Source organism: Physella acuta, unplaced genomic scaffold (genome assembly GCF_028476545.2).
Source record: "Physella acuta isolate Inbredline_101_S28 unplaced genomic scaffold, ASM2847654v3 ptg000209l, whole genome shotgun sequence".
NCBI classification, from domain to species: Eukaryota; Metazoa; Mollusca; class Gastropoda; family Physidae; genus Physella; species Physella acuta.
The window spans coordinates 752,513-773,629 of record NW_026731728.1 but is presented as its reverse complement, the minus strand read 5'-3'; the positions used below and the strand labels follow the sequence as shown (position 1 = coordinate 773,629).

Below are 21,117 nucleotides of genomic sequence, written 5' to 3'. Positions count from 1 at the left end.
AAACATTTTGTAAACAATTGACGTCTAGCTGGTCATTTGTGCTCGTTATCCGATTTGAGCTCAACTCTAGCTCCTCTACACGGTTTGAGCTCAACTCTAGCTCCACTACAATCTTGGCTGGTCTAACAGAAATTTAAAGATTTTTTTAAGGCTACATTTGAGAAAAGTCGAGTTTTGGTTGGACTGATATCCGATTTTATGAGATGTCATAGGTTTGACATTTTCTGACAAGACGGGCTTTGACAGATAAAAGCTCAAAAGTCTAGTTCTGTCTAAAGTCTAGCAGTGTCAAAAGTCTAGTTGTGTCAAAAGTCTAGTTTTGTCAAAAGTCTAGTTCTGTCAAAAGTCTAGTTTTGTCTAAAGTCTAGTTGTGTCAAAAGTCTAGTTGTCAAAAGTCTAGTTCTGTCAAAAATTTAGTTGTGTCAACAGTCTAGTTGTGTCAAAAGTCTAGTTCTGTCTAAAGTCTAGTTCTGTCTAAAGTCTAGTTTTGTCTAAAGTCTAGTTTTGTCTAAAGTCTAGTTTTGTCTAAAGTCTAGTTCTGTCTAAAGTCTAGTTCTGTCAAAAAGTCTAGTTTTGTCCTGTTGTGTCAAGCGTCATGTTGTCTCCCCATTCCATATGTTGTTATGGGGTGTCCTGTTGTTATGTTCTACTTGGAAAAATTAGTTATATGGACGTCTTGTATGTCAAATGCCCCATTAAATGACGTACGCTTTGTCAGACCTCTTTGATATTCGAATCATTTCTTCCTGATTATCGGCCCACCCCCCTAATGTGGCCCATCCGTTGCCCCCCCCCCCCCACCACGCCAGCGAGGCCATGCCGTGAGTACTGCCTGTAGCAGCGCGTGCGAGAGGGCGCGTGCAGTCCAACAATTTCTGGTTGTGGTATGGTCAGGTAAATAGTGTGGTGGAGTGGATGTTTTCTCCGTGTGTTGGCGCGGTGGATGTGAAACTCTAAGTGCTATTCTCTCGTCCTTCTGTGGGACTGTGGTCCTAGGGATAACAGTTTCACGTTTGCTAGAATATTCCACCGTGTGTGCCGTGGTTTTATCACTTGTGGTAGGAACGTGTCAAACTTTTAATTTTTGACAATTGAACTTTTATAATCAGAAAATTTCAATTTCAGGCCTCATTTACACAAACAGCAATAACATAGGTGATAGACTAGACGATAGACTAGACGATAGACTAGATGTAGACGATAGACTAGACGAGAGACTAGACGAGAGACTAGACAATAGACTAGAAGATAGACTAGACGATAGACTAGACGATAGACTAGACGATAGACTAGACAATAGACTAGACAATAGACTAGACAATAGACTAGACGATAGACTAGATGTAGACGATAGACTAGACGATAGACTAGACGATAGACTAGACAATAGACTAGACGATAGACTAGACAATAGACTAGACGATAGACTAGACAATAGACTAGACAATAGACTAGACGATAGACTAGACGATAGACTAGACAATAGACTAGACAATAGACTAGATGATAGACTAGACAATAGACTAGACGATAGACTAGACGATAGACTAGACAATAAACTAGACGATAGACTAGATGATAGACTAGACAATAGACTAGACAATAGACTAGACAATAGACTAGACAATAGACTAGACAATAGACTAGACGATAGACTAGATGATAGACTAGACAATAGACTAGACGATAGACTAGACGATAGACTAGACAATAGACTAGATGATAGACTAGAAGATAGACGTGATGACGTCTTATCCTATACGACAGTATCGAGGCGATAGGTTGAGGGGTGGTGGGCACACTGGTAAGAGAAAGACAGTTAAAATGTTGTAAGCATTTCTGTCTTTGTTGATGTGGCTGACAAGTATGTAGCTTGCCGATAGCACACAGATACTAGCAATGTGACACTCCACCGAACTTAATGACCATCCACCCACTCCACTGACCATCCACCCACTCCACTGAACATCCACCCACTCCACTGAACATCCACCCACTCCACTGAACATCCACCCACTCCACTGAACATCCACCCACTCCACTGAACATCCACCCACTCCACTGACCATCCACCCACTCCACTGAACATCCACCCACTCCACTGACCATCCACCCACTCCACTGAACATCCACCCACTCCACTGAACATCCACCCACTCCACTGAACATCCACCCACTCCACTGACCATCCACCCACTCCACTGACCATCCACCGACTCCACTGACCATCCACTTGTATATTTAAATTTATCTTTTTGTTTTGAAAATACGCACTTCAGTCTTTTCTAAAAATAGCCACCCATCCTTCATACTTCAGGCTTTACAACGCACCCACACCACGTCCCACACACCACACACCACCCCACAAAGTCGCCATTTTAATCTTCTCTGTTTTGTCACCCACCCCCAAATTCCAAGTCCCCAGCACTCTCCCCTCCCCCTCAAAGACATGAAATGATGGAATACATCCCCATTCTTCAAACTATTTTGGTCACACTCACACACTCACTCACACACACACACACACACACACACTCACACACACCCACACGCACACACACACACACACACAAACTGTCTCCTTGACTTTTGTAAAACATGGGGGGGGGGCAAGGGTAAGTCGTAAAAGGGAAATAATTAGCTCACGAGAAAGGAAAATTTCATTATCTCGAGCGTCTGCCCAAGTAACGTTAGACGTAAACAAACCAAGGGCTAGTAGGGGTGGATATGGGATATTATGGGATAGTTCAAGAGGGAGGTTTCCATGGTAACCATTCGGGTAAGCGGGGATGTCCACTGTACCTGTTTGGTTGATTTAGGAAACAAACAGCTCACTAACACTTAGGACCAAGGATGGTGCAACTCTAGAGCAGCAGACGGAGCCGTGTTACTGCCCCTAATGGGGGAGATTGTTATCTCATCCTAGTCGTGTTCTGGAGGGTTCCAAACAATGGGGGATAACTCAGTGCGTCACTCGCGGCCTCACGGCTGCCTACGTCATCAGCAGACCTGCAGTCCACACAAGCTGACGTCACCACGACGGACAATCATGATTGCCATGGACGGAAGTGGACACTCGTTTTACGCCTTCGATTGTAAGTAGACAGTTGTCAATGTTTGATTGTAAGTAGACAGTTATCAACGTTTGATTGCAAGTAGACAGTTGTCAATGTTTGCTTGTAAGTAGACAGTTGTCAATGTTTGATTGTAAGTAGACAGTTGTCAATGTTTGATTGTAAGTAGAAAGATGTCAATGTTTGATTGTAAGTAGACAGTTGTCAACGAACTTGCACGAGCTGTCGGTAGAGGTGGAGTAGAGTAAGCCTGGCTCTAACGTTTGCAACACAAAACCCATATGTTTTATCCCCTCCGCTCCAAATTTATCCCAAGTACCAATTAGAGCTGAGCCTGCTCAAGTAAAGTCGACCAGAGGAACCAGACAAAAGCTCTGACTAGACCTGCGGGTAGCGGTCACGTGACTACCACCCCAGCTTAAATCTGGCCACAACATCTACCTACCTTGTGACGTCATGATATTTATATGTCCACTAAACTCTCTAACGAAGACGTATTTCTGACGTCAGAGGTTAGCCTAATTCGTAGCATCAAAATATTTTTACAAGGGACCTACACTACCCACGATAGCTGTACCACACATTTTACAAGGGACCTACACTACCCACGATAGCTGTACCACACATTTTACAAGGGACCTACTTACACTACCCACGATAGCTGTACCACACATTTTACAAGGGACCTACTTACACTACCCACGATAGCTGTACCACACATTTTACAAGGGACCTACACTACCCACGATAGCTGTACCACACATTTTACAAGGGACCTACTTACACTACCCACGATAGCTGTACCACACATTTTACAAGGGACCTACTGACACTACCCACCACTTACACTATCCACGATAGCTGTACCACACACTACGATTACCCAACACACACATAAACTAACAGTTCCGTAAAAATTCACACACGTTTTCTGTGTGAATGAGAAGTCGTTGTTTGTGGGGTAAAAAGAAGGTAAGGTTAGAACTGTTCTGTTGCAACCCATGACGTTATTCAAGTGGAAAGATATTTTAAAGCCTGTAAACTTTCTGAAAACTTTGAAATGAAAAGATATAGATCTGTGAAAGTCTGAATATTTCAAAATGAAAAGATAGACTGTACGAAAACCTGAAGAGTTGAAGTAATTGCCCCGAGAGTAGATGTTAACCTTCGACCCAGGGGCCGTTATCTTGCCGACTGTTTAACCTGTCTAGAGTGTTGTCTTCTCTGTTGATGTAGGGGAAGTAATTTGTTTCGAGCAGAGATTGTCGTCTGGCCAAACTTCTACCTTTCCGGAAATCCACAAACAAAAGGCGGAAACGGAAATCGTCGAAAGTAAAAGTGGGTCATTTATTTAGGTCAGCTGTTGTGCTTTTGTTTAGGGGTCATCCATTTATAACGTCCACAAAAATGTGAAACTTTAGAGCCCCCGGCCTCCTATATACAATATAAATTGTGTATATTTTGTATGCAAGTGACATGTTTGTATGTTATCCTAGCAAGTACGTATTTTGTTGGTAAATGTTGAATTCAACATGTAGACCGAGACGTGTGGAGTGTGCTAAAAATGGGTGTGGGGGAGGTGGTAAAGTGTTAGGGATGGGGTGTGTTGCCTTCTGCAATGAAACCCATTGTGTTTCAAACGACAAGTGACGTCATATCGTATCAGCACGTGACCTCTGACCGGAAGCAGACGACGAGGTTTTGTTCTTTAGCGGGCCGGAAATAAAGTTGTGGGGGGGGGGGCAGGATCGAACAGTTTGTGTTGTGGCAGGATCAAACAGTTTGTGTTGTGGGGCCGGGGTAAGTTATGCTGGCGTTGTTGATGTGTTACCAAGCCTTCAAAATATGGTGTTTATGATTTCGTTAGGAAGCTTATGGATGATGAGTTGGTAGCTACATCAATGTGGGTGTGTTAAACTGTATCTTCTACAAGAACTTAAGGACCAGAAGATCTAGCGACACTGTCGACACTTGTCTACCTCTCTAGCAAACAAAAGCTGATCAGCAAACATTTTCGTGCACGGTTTTTAACATGGGCACAACGTTTTCAACATATGTACACACTTTGTACCCCACCCCCCTACATCCGCTCCCCCACCCCAGCCCTCCACACCCACCCTACCCATCTAAAGTGCATCTGCCGCCCCATCCAAAAACCCAATTCCGTGCTGCCTAAAGGCGGTAAAAAGTGATTTAAATCTTGTCGAGCTAAAAATATGTGCGCCGTGTAGCCCCGTTAAGTGTGGTTATAAATAGTAGCGTACATTTGAATGCCACAAAAAAAAAGTTAGAAACCGTTTTTTTGGTGTCGATATTCTAACGTTTTGTAACAAAAAAAATAAAGTGGGAGTGATCTCCCCTAAATTTTCTCCTATATTTTTACGCAACAGTAGGGATGGTACTTCCAGGGCTATAGATACATTTTTCTATACAGAATAGAATCGTGCAGAAAAATAAAATTGCGAACCAACTGAGCGGAAAATGTGTAAATTATACAAATTAATTTTCTTTTTTGAGAAATCGGAAGTACAGCTTCCAGGCACAGGAAATCACTCAAAATTGGATAGAAAACAGCGAATAATTTTATAAAGGCCCCTATCTATTTATGAAATTTCGTCTAGCTAACTGAAATAGTACTCAAAGTATTTTAGTATTTTTTCAAACCAGAAATAGAGTACCACTTCCGAATATCGGAAGTCACTCAAAAATTGAAAGCAATCTGAGTTTAAGAATTTTTAGTTAAGTATAAAATTTCTGCTACGTAACTGCAACAATTGCCAAGTTATCGTTTTCACACGAAAGTTGAGTAAAGTACCACTTCCGATTACCGGAAATAGTTCAAAAGTTGAATGAAAACGGCTCATACAATCCTGTATTTGTTTGAAAAATTTTGTTTACCTAACTTTAATGATACTTAAGTTATTAACTTTTAAGTAACCGGAAGTAGAGTATGTACCACTTTCGGTTACCGTAAATCGCTCAAATGATTACTACAAATTCGATATATTACTTTTATATGAAATTTGATCAACATAACTGAAACGGTACTCAAATTATCGTGTTTACATACACACACATACACAGACGGACGGGTTTGAAAATTTTTTTTTTTTTCCGGCACCGAAATGTTGTAAAACGTCTAAATTTGTCATACTATCTCGAATACGATTTTTTTCATGATTACAAGACATCCTTTATATTCCGTATACGATAAAGTGGGGAGGTGTAAAACAACGAAAGCTGTCAAGAATCTCATTTAGTCTGTGTGCACGATTACAATACTCTCTCTATCCTCGGTGTAATGAAATGTAAATATTCGATGTAATGGGGACACACGTAGACCTAGCCTAGCGTACGAGAATATTTATAACGGGTTTTATGCAAGCAACGTTTCAAACAATGTAGGCCTACCCAACTCCAACACATTTCACTTCGTGCTTGATGCAGCATAGCGTTTTGTACAGTTTTTTTAAAACTAATCAGTCGCACATTTGAAATGGTTTCCCTGTGGTTATAGTAACATTACTTAGGAATGGTCTAATGTCTTTTAACTACAAACATCGCTTCCTTGCTCAGGTTTTTGTTATAGAGGTAGATTTTAAATCTGTGAACTCGTCGATGTTGATAAGATGAGTAAACCAACAATACACGGTCCAGATTTTTTTTAATATCTGTCTGGTAATGACGTCAAATGTGAGGCTTTATTACGTCACAGAAAACATTCCATCAACTTTTAAAACGGACGACCAAATTCCATCAACTTTTAAAACAACGGACCAAAGTTCATCAAGTTTTAAAACAACTGACCGGGGAAGACTGGGAAATTCTTTAACAGCGGTTACAGAACTGCTTGATTCCACGTTTACCTCCTAGTGGGTGTACATCTCGACAGGTAACTACCTGTAATTACCTGCCACTGCACTGTTACCTGTCAGCACCTGCATGACAGGTGAGTTTCACCTACCTCCTACTGACGTCATCACAGATCAATGACAAAACGAGGGGAGGGGTGGGGCTGGTACAACCATTTTATTTAAAATAAACATTACGCCACTGTTGACTTATTAGAATTTCATAAATTACTAGCGTGCCCGTCCCGTGCGTTGCATCGCATTAACGCAATATTTTAAGAACCTTTTATCATGTCGTTACCATGCGTATAGTTTAAGACAAGTGATCTTGTTTTGTTAGTTATTCAAATGTAAACAATGCGAGCGGGAATTTCATGGATTATAGCTGTTGGGGCGCGGTTTGTCCACACTACCGTCCTGACGCCTTAGGGGTATGAAAGCATTGAGTGTACATTACTCACCTCCCCCCCCCCCCAGAAAGACGGGGCGTCACCCCTCTGAAATTTAAAAATACATTATCAGCAGCTTCTTAAATTCTCATGACTATTGCATGAAAGGTGTAAAAATTGCATAAACAACACACACACACACACACGAATATATTATATATATTATATATATATATATATATATATATATATATATATATATATATATATATATATATATATATATATATATATATATATATATATATATATATATATATATATATATATATATATATATATATATATATATATATATATATATATATATATATATTGTTACGTCCCGACCTACCTAGATCTTTCGATTTAGGAGGGGAGGTAGACAAGAACACACGTTAAATATAACGAACACCTTTTCAATAACAACGTAAGTTTAATCTTCACAACAGAGTTACAATATATTGAAAAGTAACCACCACCAAAATACAACACAGAAATCCTACCACCTATTCTAAACTATACTATCTACAACTACACGTCCTAACTGGTGAGCTGCCGTACCCTGACTGTCTTAACCCTCCTAGTCCTAACTTCTTTGTCTCCCCCATCCGGTCTACCCTAATTTACATGTCGCCAACAGTTCTGTCGTGCCTGATTAAAGTGTCAGACCCTGCTAATAAACTACCCCCATTACGGTCACTAGATACGTGTCTTCTACACCTACCCCCATTTGATGCCGTCGTCCGTAATTACAATCTAATTGCAACACGTGCTCCACTAATCGTCTTCGTCCGTACCTGTTTAGTCTGGGTCACGTCTCTCGTCAACCCTACCCCTCCAATCTATGCCCCCACAGTCGTAACAATATATATATATATATATATATATATATATATATATATATATAGAGAGAGAGAGAGAGAGAGAGAGAGAGAGAGAGAGAGAGAAATACGCATCCAATAGAAAATAAAAATGAATGTTTCTTTGAATTTAAAAAGTAGATCACAGTGTGTGTGTGTGCGTGTGTGTGTGTGTGTGTGTGTGTGTGTGTGTGTGTGTGCGTGTACATGTTGTATGGGTAACGCATTTGTATTGGAGATAAATCTAAGTGAAACCCACCCTCCAGAGGCGCAGCTAGGGGAGGGCGGTTAGGGCCGACGCCCTGGGTGCAAACCCTAGGAATCGCTAAACGGGGTAGAAACAAGATAGAGCGCAATTTCTAAATAAACCTGGAGTGATCTCACCTAAACTTACTCGAATTTTAATCCATTTTTGATTACTTAAACTTTAAAAAATAGAATCTCGTAAAAACAGAATCGCGCACCAAGTGAATGTCAAACCATATGTGTATAATAGTGCGGACTATTATTAGTACTTTATACATTCATATGCGTTTTTTAAGAAATCGGAAATAGCGTAAATTACTACTTTTGTTCAACGGAAATTGCTCAAAAATTGACAGAAGGTAGAGATTTAGATCTTTTACTTCTATGCGAAATTTCATGCATATATCTTAAACAGTTCTCAAATTATAGGCTTTTCAAAAAATTGATAGTAGAATAAGCTCCACTTCCGGTTACCGGAAATCGCTGAAAAGTTGATGCATAACTACAAATTTGATATAATACATGTATATACATTTTCATCAACCTAACTTAACGGTACTCAAGTATCGTGTTTACAGACATACAGACGTACAGACATACACAAAGACACACACACGCAGACAGACTTGCAAAGCCGAGTTTTCTAGACTCGATTACGCGTACATCTCCTCCTACCTACATCAACTGTGTGACACCAAAAATAAGTGTTAAATATCAGTAACTGATTAAAAGCACCCCAATCAGTGGCGTAGCGAGGTCGGGTGTCACCCGGTGCGGCACTTAATGGTGTCACCCCCCAGAGGCGTAGCGACCCTTCCCGGGGACAAACTTTCAAGTTTTCGATTTGCACACCCCCCCTCAAGTTTTCGATTTGCACCCCCCCCCCCCTCAAACTTTCGATTTGCACCCCCCCCCCTCAAGTTTTTCTCTATATATTTTGCTATTTTTTGCCTTGGTGTCACCCCCCTAAATGGTGTCACCCGGTGCGGTCCGCACCCCCGCCCCCCCCTCGCTACGCCCCTGACCCCAATCATTCTGAATAGGATTTGGGGAGGGGGGTACTTTTCGCAATTTTAATTGATTTAACAACTATATCGACTATGGGGGGGGGGGGGCGCAACATTTATATTTCACTCCGGGAGCACAACGGGTCGCTCTGCCATCCACACACACACACACACACACACACACACACACACACACACACACACACACACACACACACAGAGACTCACTATCCCACACACACCTATCCACACACAGACTCTCACACACACACAGATTTGTACCAACAACGCATGCGCCCCGCCAATTTCTCAGATTACTAGACCATCAAAGAGTTGCCTGCCCACTAAAAAACTTAATTAGGATCTGGTAATTAGCCCGGGGTAGCGTGTAATTAATAGAGGCATTAACTCAGGTAAGTAAACGTTATACTGAGCTAGCATGTAGGCCTATATGGGATTCTGATGTGATACGTTCTGAGTGAACAAACTCTTTGAAATCCCTAGACCCCCCCCCCCCTTACAATCCTTACAAACACGACAGGATTAAATCCTTACTTTTTGAATTCAGCTTTTCCCTGTACTCTAGTGTCTGATATATTAGACGTGCTGCCAGAGAAACAGTTGGATTAAACCCGCTTAGCGTTTAGAGCTGCTTAGAGTGGCTACACTCTAACTTAATGACTGATGTGTTACTTTTTGTGTTCAACTAGAAATGATGGGGCTAAAAATAGAAAAAACTGAGCTAATGGCATAACGTAAGTTATTTCTGGAATAAAATACTCTCATGTCTCCTTGTGTCTGTCGGCTGTAGGTTCTTGCGGAGTTTTTGTTTAGAGGAGTTTTTGTTTAGAGGAGTTTTTGTTTAGAGGAGTTTTTGTTTAGAGGAGTTTTTGTTTAGAGGAGTTTTTGTTTAGAGGAGTTTTTGTTTAGAGGAGTTTTTGTTTAGAGGAGTTTTTGTTTAGAGGAGTTTTTGATTAGAGGAGTTTTTGTTTAGAGGAGTTTTTGTTTAGAGGAGTTTTTGTTTAGAGGAGTTTTTGTTTAGAGGAGTTTTTGTTTAGAGGAGATTTTGTCTACAGGAGTTTTTGTCTAGAGGAGATTTTGTCTACAGGAGTTTTTGTCTAGAGGAGATTTTGTCTACAGGAGTTTTTGTCTAGAGGAGATTTTGTTTAGAGGAGTTTTTGTCTAGAGGAGATTTTGTCTACAGGAGTTTTTGTCCAGAGGAGTTTTTGTCTAGAGGAGGTTTTGTCTAGAGGAGGTTTTGTCTAGAAGAGATTTTGTCTAGAGGAGATTTTGTTTAGAGGAGTTTTTGTCTAGAGGAGATTTTGTCTACAGGAGTTTTTGTCCAGAGGAGTTTTTGTCTAGAGGAGTTTTTGTTTAGAGGAGTTTTTGTCTAGAGGAGATTTTGTCTAGAGGAGTTTTTGTCTAGAGGAGGTTTTGTCTAGAGGAGATTTTGTCTACAGGAGTTTTTGTCTAGAGGAGTTTTTGTCTAGAGGAGGTTTTGTCTAGAGGAGTTTTTGTCTAGAGGAGTTTTTGTCTAGAGGAGTTTTTATCTAGAAGAGTTTTTGTCTAGAGGAGGTTTTGTCTAGAGGAGATTTTGTCTACAGGAGTTTTTGTCTAGAGGAGGCTTTGTCTAGAAGAGTTTTTGTCTAGAGGAGGTTTTGATTGAGCATCACATTATGACTGGACATCTCCTTCTGATTTGACACGCCATAACGACGTTGTAATCAGCCTCTATTGTCCCCCCCCCTCCCCTGATGGTCTGGAAACTTTCTTCATGGCGGAGCTTGCTTATAGTTCGTGTGTATGTGTGGAAAAGGGGGGGGGGGGGGCTTAAGTCGCCGTGTGTGGTGATGGTGTGTTAAGGTTTTAATCTCAGTATGTGGTGGAGGTTTTAGTCCCTGAATGGTAAAGGTGTGTCGATGTTATTTTTAGTGTGCCGATGACGTGTAAAGATATTTAAATAGATTAACATCTCAATTTTTCTATCTTTGATACATTACACGATACTCTACACAACACGATACTCTACACAACACGATACTCTATACAACACGATACTCTATAATACACAACACGATACTCTACACAACACGATACTCTATACAACACGATACTCTATACAACACGATACTCTATGCAACACGATACTTTACACAACACGATACTCTACAGAACACGATACTCTACACAACACGATACTCTATACAACACGATACTCTACACAACACGATACTCTACACGATACTCTACACGATACTCTACACGATATTCTACACGATACTCTACACAACACGATACTCTACACAACACGATACTCTATACAACACGATACTCTACACGATACCCAACATACAACCCGCCCATAACGTCTCGAGGTTTCACTTTTGTTCACGTTCTGTTATTCTGTTGTAACAAATAACTTGACCTCTAACCCTGAATGGCACGTGATAAATGGCCTCTGTAAGTGAAATCTGCTGTGTGGGTGGTAGAAGCCAGTTGGCGATAAAATCGATGGGAACAATTTATGGTAGGATATTTTCTCACCAGTCGAATTCAATATTTAATGAAATCCAATCATGTAGTTAGAACAGCACATGTTGAGATGTCGGTATGAAAGTGATGTCACGATTCAACCCCCCCCCCCCTTTCCTCTCTCCTAAACAGGAACTTCTTTGTTTCTAATCGCTAATCACTAATTATTATTGAAAGTTTTAACAAACCTGATTCAATATAAGGTACAAAGTTTTATTACAATTTGCAGATCGTCCTTTAAAATTTAAAAAAAAAAAAACCAATTAAATGTTTAGGACACAAGATTAACAAGTGTGCGACATCGCCTACATTACCCCCCCCCCTCCCCTTTCTCAGCTTCGTCACAATGAGTTTAGAACAGACGGTCAGTGGTAGGGGTGAGCAATACCCCTCCCCCCAACCCCCAATCGTTAGGTGCTAGGTAAAGAAACTCTGGGTATGTTTGGAGTGTACGATCAGAAGTAGGTTTGAAGTAGAAGGTATACCTTCTGATAGCAATGACAAATGTGCATAACCGACCGAGTTCGTGCTAAAATAAAACTAAAGGCAGAAAATGACAATATGAACATGAACAGAATTCTATGAACAAACAGAAAGTGTCCGTTGTTTATGTGAGACAGAACACCGGCCATACATCAACACCGTGTTTACATACGACGCAGTAGTTCCCCTTTAGCATGTTTTATTGCAGCCCTGGATTATTTCCCCTGTAGAAGGCGGTATATCATTGTTACATGCACTAGGAATTCCCCTTCCCGTCCATCTGGTGGTCCAATCACTTCCGGTGTACGGAAATAACTATTCGCGTCATACATAAATATATTTACTGCACCCAGCCCCCATATGTCAACATGTTGGAAGAACAAACTCATGTATAGATTCTAACCGCTGGAGAACGTAAACAATGCTTTTCCACTCTCCCCACCCCACCCCGATCTGGCTATCGCCCCCCAGAGGCGTAGCGATGGGGGGGGGGGGGGCAGGAGGGTACATTTGTCCCCGGGCGCCGACCTTAGGGGGCGCCAAAATGGGTTGTAAAAACAAATTAAAATGTCATTTTAGCTGCATTTTTGCAATTTGAGGGGGGGGGGGGGGTGAAAATCGAAAGTTTGAGGGGGTGCAAATCGAAAATTTGAATGGGGGGGGGGCTGCAAATCGAAAATTTGCTCCCGAGGGGGCGCCAAATTGAAAGTTTGTCCCCGGGCGCCGGGAAGGGTCGCTACGCCTCTGCGCCCCCCCCCCTCAATGATCTGGCTTCCCTACCTCGATGATCTGACTGACCTCCCCTAATGATCTGGCTACCCCCCCCCCCCCCACCCCCTGATAAAACAAGACGTCATCAAAACATCTCACGAGCACATCGCGTGCATGTAAAACACGTGCGTGAGCCGGGAGACAACCGAGGCAGAAGGAAATATTTAAAAAACAAATTAACATCGTAATGGCGTCACGCGCTGTTTATTCATTCAGAACATTCATGTCTAGAGAACATTCATGTCTAGAGAACATTCATGTCTAGAGAACATTTATGTCTAGAGAACATTCAGGTCTAGATAACATTCATGCCTAGAGAACATTCATGTCTAGAGAACATTCATGTCTAGAGAACATTCAGGTCTAGAGAACATTCATGTCTAGAGAACATTCATGTCTAGAGAACATTCATGTCTAGAGAACATTCATGTCTAGAGAACATTCAGGTCTAGATAACATTCATGCCTAGAGAACATTCATGTCTAGAGAACATTCATGTCTAGAGAACATTCAGGTCTAGAGAACATTCATGTCTAGAGAACATTCATGTCTAGAGAACATTCATGTCTAGAGAACATTCATGTCTAGAGAACATTCATGCCCAGAGAACATTCATGTCTAGAGAACATTCATGTCTAGAGAACATTCATGTCTAGAGAACATTCATGTCTAGAGAACATTCAAGTCCAGTGGTATAGTTCATAAAATGGTCTAATTAATACCTAATTAACTGTTCAGTGGTACAGTTCATCACATCGTCTAATTAACCACCAGTGGTATGATTCGACAAATGGTACGATGCGGAGTTTTTGAAGGCAGACACCAAAATATTTTCCCACCATCCTAAAGCCCCAATCAAACAAGCGACAATCGAGCGTTCAATTTTTGTTTGTTTTATTCCACAAAAAATTCACGACCAAATTAAAATTTTACTTCTTGTAATATTTCTTTAAATGAGACACATCTCTATGAAATCTCAGTGAAATGAATTTTAGCACATTAAAAATTAAAAACAAAAAAGAATAGGCTACTGAAAATACTTTAAAAAAATAAACATCAATATTTTCGAACACTTTTGTGAAATGATTTCTGTCATTCGTCTTTAGACGGATAATTAGGGACCAATAGCAGGGAGTAGATTTTAATTAATTTTATGTAAGGTTTGATATTGTCTTGTGAACGGATTGTTAGGATTTTTACAAACTATTTTAACAAATTTCATAATTTTAAAAAGCAATTTTTACAAACAAATAAAACAATTTTAACAAACAGTTTTAACAAACAATTTAACAAACTATTTTAGCAAATACGTGTAATTAAAATTTTAATAAGTGAACTAATTAAAATTAAAATGTAATTGTATCCCCCAGGGTACATGAACCAGATGCACACGCCGGACACTGACGTCATCGTGGCTCACAGCAGCTGCCAGCACAGCAAACCGTTGTCTCACGTGCAGAGCTTGATGCCAGGTAGGTCAAGGTCACAGAATCGAGTCAGGTAGGTCAAGTTCATATCACATGTCAGGTGGGCCTAGATCACAGCATCTATTTCCCCTGTATCTCACCTGTAACTCTCCTGTAACTCATCTGTAACTCTCCTGTAACTCACCTGTAACTCACCTGTAACTCACCTGTAACTCACCTGTAACTCACCAGTACCTCTCCTGTAACTCACTGAAATGTTGTTCTATGCTTCTAGCTGTGACTCCTGACTCTTCGGCCATGACTCGCATCGTCCAGCGAGAAGAAGAGGAGGTGAACGTCATAGTGGCTCAGATCAAAGGGAAGCTGACGCAGGCTGGGGTAGGTAGTTGGCTGACGCAGACTGGGGTAGGTAGTTGGGTGGGGTAGGTAGTTGGGTGACGCAGGCTGGGGTAGGTAGTTGGGTGACGCAGGCTGGGGTAGGTAGTTGGGTGACGCAGGCTGGGGTAGGTAGTTGGGTGGGGTAGGTAGTTGGGTGACGCAGGCTGGGGTAGGTAGTTGGGTGACGCAGGCTGGGGTAGGTAGTTGGGTGACGCAGGCTGGGGTAGGTAGTTGGGTGACGCAGGCTGGGGTAGGTAGTTGGCTGACGCAGGCTGGGGTAGGTAGTTGGCAGGCTGGGGTAGGTAGTTGGGTGACGCAGGCTGGGGTAGGTAGTTGGGTGACGCAGGCCTGGGGTAGGTAGTTGGGTGACGCAGGCTGGGGTAGGTAGTTGGGTGACGCAGGCTGGGGTAGGTAGTTGGGTGACGCAGGCTGGGGTAGGTAGTTGGGTGACGCAGGCTGGGGTAGGTAGTTGGCTGGCTGGGGTAGGTAGTTGGGTGACGCAGGCTGGGGTAGGTAGTTGGGTGACGCAGGCTGGGGTAGGTAGTTGGGTGACGCAGGCTGGGGTAGGTAGTTGGGTGACGCAGGCTGGGGTAGGTAGTTGGGTGACGCAGGCTGGGGTAGGTAGTTGGCTGACGCAGGCTGGGGTAGGTAGTTGGCAGGCTGGGGTAGGTAGTTGGGTGACGCAGGCTGGGGTAGGTAGTTGGGTGACGCAGGCCTGGGGTAGGTAGTTGGGTGACGCAGGCTGGGGTAGGTAGTTGGGTGACGCAGGCTGGGGTAGGTAGTTGGGTGGGGTAGGTAGTTGGGTGACGCAGGCTGGGGTAGGTAGTTGGGTGGGGTAGGTAGTTGGGTGGGGTAGGTAGTTGGTGGGGTAGGTAGTTGGCTGACGCAGGCTGGGGTAGGTAGTTGGCTGACGCAGGCTGGGGTAGGTAGTTGGGTGGGGTAGGTAGTTGGGTGGGGTAGGTAGTTGGCTGACGCAGGCTGGGGTAGGTAGTTGGCTGACGCAGGCTGGGGTAGGTAGTTGGGTGACGCAGGCTGGGGTAGGTAGTTGGCTGACGCAGGCTGGGGTAGGTAGTTGGGTGGGGTAGGTAGTTGGCTGACGCAGGCTGGGGTAGGTAGTTGGGTGGGGTAGGTAGTTGGCTGACGCAGGCTGGGGTAGGTAGTTGGGTGACGCAGGCTGGGGTAGGTAGTTGGTTGACGCAGGCTGGGGTAGGTAGTTGGGTGACGCAGGCCTGGGGTAGGTAGTTGGGTGACGCAGGCTGGGGTAGGTAGTTGGGTGACGCAGGCTGGGGTAGGTAGTTGGGTGACGCAGGCTGGGGTAGGTAGTTGGGTGACGCAGGCTGGGGTAGGTAGTTGGGTGACGCAGGCTGGGGTAGGTAGTTGGGTGACGCAGGCTGGTGTAGGGAGTTGGGTGACGCAGGCTGGGGTAGGTAGTTGGGTGACGCAGGCTGGGGTAGGTAGTTGGGTGACGCAGGCTGGGGTAGGTAGTTGGCAGGCTGGGGTAGGTAGTTGGGTGACGCAGGCTGGGGTAGGTAGTTGGGTGACGCAGGCTGGGGTAGGTAGTTGGGTGGGGTAGGTAGTTGGGTGACGCAGGCTGGGGTAGGTAGTTGGGTGACGCAGGCTGGGGTAGGTAGTTGGCTGACGCAGGCTGGGGTAGGTAGTTGGGTGACGCAGGCTGGGGTAGGTAGTTGGCTGACGCAGGCTGGGGTAGGTAGTTGGGTGGGGTAGGTAGTTGGCTGACGCAGGCTGGGGTAGGTAGTTGGGTGGGGTAGGTAGTTGGCTGACGCAGGCTGGGGTAGGTAGTTGGGTGACGCAGGCTGGGGTAGGTAGTTGGGTGACGCAGGCCTGGGGTAGGTAGTTGGGTGACGCAGGCTGGGGTAGGTAGTTGGGTGACGCAGGCTGGGGTAGGTAGTTGGGTGACGCAGGCTGGGGTAGGTAGTTGGGTGACGCAGGCTGGGGTAGGTAGTTGGGTGATGCAGGCTGGGGTAGGTAGTTGGGTGACGCAGGCTGGGGTAGGTAGTTGGGTGACGCAGGCTGGTGTAGGGAGTTGGGTGACGCAGGCTGGGGTAGGTAGTTGGGTGACGCAGGCTGGGGTAGGTAGTTGGGTGACGCAGGCTGGGGTAGGTAGTTGGCAGGCTGGGGTAGGTAGTTGGGTGACGCAGGCTGGGGTAGGTAGTTGGGTGACGCAGGCTGGGGTAGGTAGTTGGGTGGGGTAGGTAGTTGGGTGACGCAGGCTGGGGTAGGTAGTTGGGTGACGCAGGCTGGGGTAGGTAGTTGGGTGACGCAGGCTGGGGTAGGTAGTTGGGTGACGCAGAATGGTTTAGGTAGTTGGGTGACGCAGGCTGGGGTAGGTAGTTGGGTGACGCAGGCTGGGGTAGGTAGTTGGGTGACGCAGGCTGGGGTAGGTAGTTGGGTGACGCAGGCTGGGGTAGGTAGTTGGGTGACGCAGGCTGGGGTAGGTAGTTGGCTGACGCAGGCTGGGGTAGGTAGTTGGGTGACGCAGGCTGGGGTAGGTAGTTGGCTGACGCAGGCTGGGGTAGGTAGTTGGCTGACGCAGGCTGGGGTAGGTAGTTGGCTGACGCAGGCTGGGGTAGTTGGGTGACGCAGGCTGGGGTAGTTAGTTGGGTGACGCAGGCTGGGGTAGGTAGTTGGCTGACGCAGGCTGGGGTAGTTGGGTAACTCACGGCGGGTTTGGCATTAGTGACGCATAAATTGGGTAGTTGTGACGTGATTATGGATAATATGTAACAGTGACGTTAGATGTCGTTATATATCAGCTATTTTTCTTGAACCTTGACCTTTCCAATTTTCCCGCCTGCCGCAGGTCAGGGGCAAGCTGCTGCGGCTGACGGGGGAGCCGGGCCCCGCCATCGTCCAGGCCGCCCTGGAGCACAAGGTCCAGTGTATCGTGACCGGTTCCAGAGGTCTCGGCACCGTTCGCAGAACTCTTGTCGGCTCGGTCTCTGACTACATCCTGCACCACTCGCATTGTCCGGTCCTCGTCTGTAGACACAAGGACACGTGATCACAGGACACAAGGTCACGTGATCATGAGACACAAGGTCACATGACACAAGGTCACGTGATCACAGGACACAAGATCACGTGATCACAGGACATAAAGTCACGTGATCACGAGACACAAGGTCACGTGACCATAGGACACAGGGTCACGTGATCACAGGACACTGGGACATAATCACAGATGACACTATACACCTTGACACCGCACACACAATGCTAGACACCGGGAAGATGGCCACGCCCACCAGATAACACGCATGCGCAACACACCGGTCTAAAACTTGGAGATGTCATTCAATGTACGGCTGATGTTTGTGTGAAAAACTTTTGATTACAAGAATGTGATTTTTTTCTGTGATAAAAGGACGGTAACTAAGGGATGTGTGCTGTCAACTTTTCTCATTTGTTTAGGGATATAAATCTGTTTGGCTGAGTTTACACCGTGTTTTGGTATTTCTTTAATCTGTTATGTGAGTAAATGTGCTATCAGCTATCGTAAACATTTGAGGGCAGTTGTGGCAGACATATAATACCTGGACAGACCCCAAATACCTGGACAGACCCCCAAATACCTGGACCAGCCCCCAAATACCTGGACAGACCCCCAAATACCTGGACAGACCCCCATATACCTGGACAGACCCCCAAATACCTGGACAGACCCCCAAATACCTGGACAGACCCCCAAATACCTGGACAGACCCCCAAATACCTGGACAGACCCCCAAATACCTGGACAGACCCCCAAATACCTGGACAGACCCCCAAATACCTGGACAGACCCAAAATACCTGGACAGACCCCCAAATACCTGGACAGACCCCCAAATACCTGGACAGACCCCCAAATACATGGACAGACCCCCAAATACCTGGACCAACCCCCAAATACCTGGACAGACCCCCAAATACCTGGACAGACCCCCAAATACCTGGACAGACCCCCATATACCTGGACAGACCCCCAAATACCTGGACAGACCCCCAAATACCTGGACAGACCCCCAAATACCTGGACAGACCCCCAAATACCTGGACAGACCCCAAATACCTGGACAGACCCCCAAATACCTGGACAGACCCCCAAATACCTGGACAGACCCCAAATACCTGGACAGACCCCAAGTAACTGGACAGACCCCAAATACCTGGACAGACCCCCAAATACCTGGACAGACCCCCAAATACCTGGACAGACCCCAAATACCTGGACAGACCCCAAGTAACTGGACAGACCCCAAATACCTGGACAGACCCACCAAATACCTGGACAGACCCCAAATACCTGGACAGACCCCAAGTAACTGGACAGACCCCAAATACCTGGACAGACCCACCAAATACCTGGACAGACCCCCAAATACATGGACAGACCCCAAATACCTGGACAAACCCCAAATACCTGGACAGACCCCAAATACCTGGACATGCACCCAAATACCTGGACAGACCCCCAAATACCTGGACAGACCCCAAATACCTGGACAGACCCCCAAATACCTGGACAGACCCCCAAATACCTGGACAGACCCCCAAATACATGGACAGACCCCAAATACCTGGACAGACCCCCATATACCTGGACAGACCCCCAAATACCTGGACCAACCCCCAAATACCCGGACATGCACCCAAATACCTGGACAGACCCCCAAATACCTGGACAGACCCCCAAATACCTGGACAGACCCCCAAATACCTGGACAGACCCCCAAATACCTGGACAGACCCCCTAATACATGGACAGACCCCCAAATACCTGGCAGACCCCCAAAAACCCGGACAGACCCCAAATACCTGGACAGACCCCCAAATACCTGGACATGCACCCAAATACCTGGACAGACCCCAAATACCTGGACATGCCCACAAATGCCTGGAAAGAACCCCCATATACCTATATAGACCTCATTAACCCGGATGTGGGGTCACCAAGTCAATGTCCTCAAGGAAATAAACCTGACATGTTGAAAACCATTTTTTGGTTGGTGAAGTAAAAACCCAGACTCTCCTTCCATTTAGATGATCTACATCGCGTGATTATCGGTAAATAGGTCACGCCTGATGAAAGGCTAATGGGATGAGTGGCTCGCTTAAATCAAATGAAATGGGTTAAAAATAGAAACGGCTGTCAAGTGGTCACGCTCGTGGACTGTCATGGTGGGACTTGACTTGAGTTCAGTCATCCGATATGACTTAGGATCTAGACGGTCTGATGGTGCCTTGTGGGTCCTGTCAGATTAGGCGAGTAAATATCACGTGACTCGCGTCATCCAGCCCCGAGTCATGTGACTCAGGTGGAAACATGGGGGGGGGGGGGGGGCAACAGGAAACACCAGGTGGTAGTCTCGTTATTTTATCTTAATTAAAATTCCTCGTTAATGAACTAATGAAATTAATTAATTGAGCAACAAATTAATTATCCCCGCTGTTTACACAGCAATGTGCCTTGTGGGTGGCTAGAAAAAATGGTAGCCAAAACCTTGTTTAAAACGTGAGTGCTAGTCTCCTACATAGATTTGTTTAAACTTGAGTGCTAGTCTCCTACATAGATTTGTTTAAACTTGAGTGCTAGTCTCCTACATAGATTTGTTTAAACTTGAGTGCTAGTCTCCTACATAGATTTGTTTAAACTTGAGTGCTAGTCTCCTACATAGATTTGTTTAAACTTGAGTGCTAGTCTCCTACATAGATTTGTTTAAACTTGAGTGCTAGTCTCCTACATAGATTTGTTTAAACTTGAGTGCTAGTCTCCTACATAGATTTGTTTAAACTTGAGTGCTAGTCTCCTACATAGATTTGTTTAAACTTGAGTGCTAGTCCCCTACATAGATTTGTTTAAACTTGAGTGCTAGTCTCCTACATAGATTTGTTTAAACTTGAGTGCTAGTCTCCTACATAGATTTGTTTAAACTTGAGTGCTAGTCTCCTACATAGATTTGTATAAACTTGAGTGCTAGTCTCCTACATAGATTTGTTTAAACTTGAGTGCTAGTCTCCTACATAGATTTGTGTGGGGACCAATGTACTCCTCTGC

The 21,117-nt window shown here is 44.7% G+C and overlaps 2 protein-coding genes across 3 annotated transcripts; both read left to right on the top strand.

Moving 5' to 3' along the window:
* Positions 1–853: 853 nt before the first annotated feature.
* Positions 854–18,519, top strand: LOC131937421 (universal stress protein YxiE). Of its 2 annotated transcripts, none has more exons than XM_059294830.1 (5): positions 854–894; positions 2,820–3,095; positions 14,626–14,727; positions 14,957–15,060; positions 17,882–18,519. In XM_059294830.1, exons 2-5 carry the CDS (start codon positions 2,951–2,953, stop codon positions 18,080–18,082), a joined length of 552 nt encoding a protein of 183 aa, XP_059150813.1. In that variant the 5' UTR covers positions 854–894; positions 2,820–2,950; the 3' UTR covers positions 18,083–18,519. The 2 variants fall into 2 exon arrangements, with proteins under 2 accessions (XP_059150813.1, XP_059150812.1); XM_059294829.1 differs by lacking the exon at positions 854–894 and adding an exon at positions 901–1,058.
* On the top strand, positions 18,369–19,985 carry LOC131937414 (uncharacterized). The gene is made up of 2 exons (XM_059294814.1): positions 18,369–18,380; positions 18,642–19,985. Exons 1-2 carry the CDS (start codon positions 18,369–18,371, stop codon positions 19,983–19,985), a joined length of 1,356 nt encoding a protein of 451 aa, XP_059150797.1.
* Positions 19,986–21,117: the final 1,132 nt, after the last annotated feature.

What these genes read in the sequence shown, in the direction of transcription:
- LOC131937421 (XM_059294830.1), top strand. Translation starts at nt 2,951, where the DNA reads ATGGGGGATAACTCAGTGCGTCACTCGCGGCCTCACGGCTGCCTACGT. An exon ending in CGTGCAGAGCTTGATGCCAG is followed by an intron (nt 14,728 to 14,956) that starts GTAGGTCAAGGT and finishes CTATGCTTCTAG; the next exon opens with CTGTGACTCCTGACTCTTCG. An exon ending in GGAAGCTGACGCAGGCTGGG is followed by an intron (nt 15,061 to 17,881) that starts GTAGGTAGTTGG and finishes CGCCTGCCGCAG; the next exon opens with GTCAGGGGCAAGCTGCTGCG.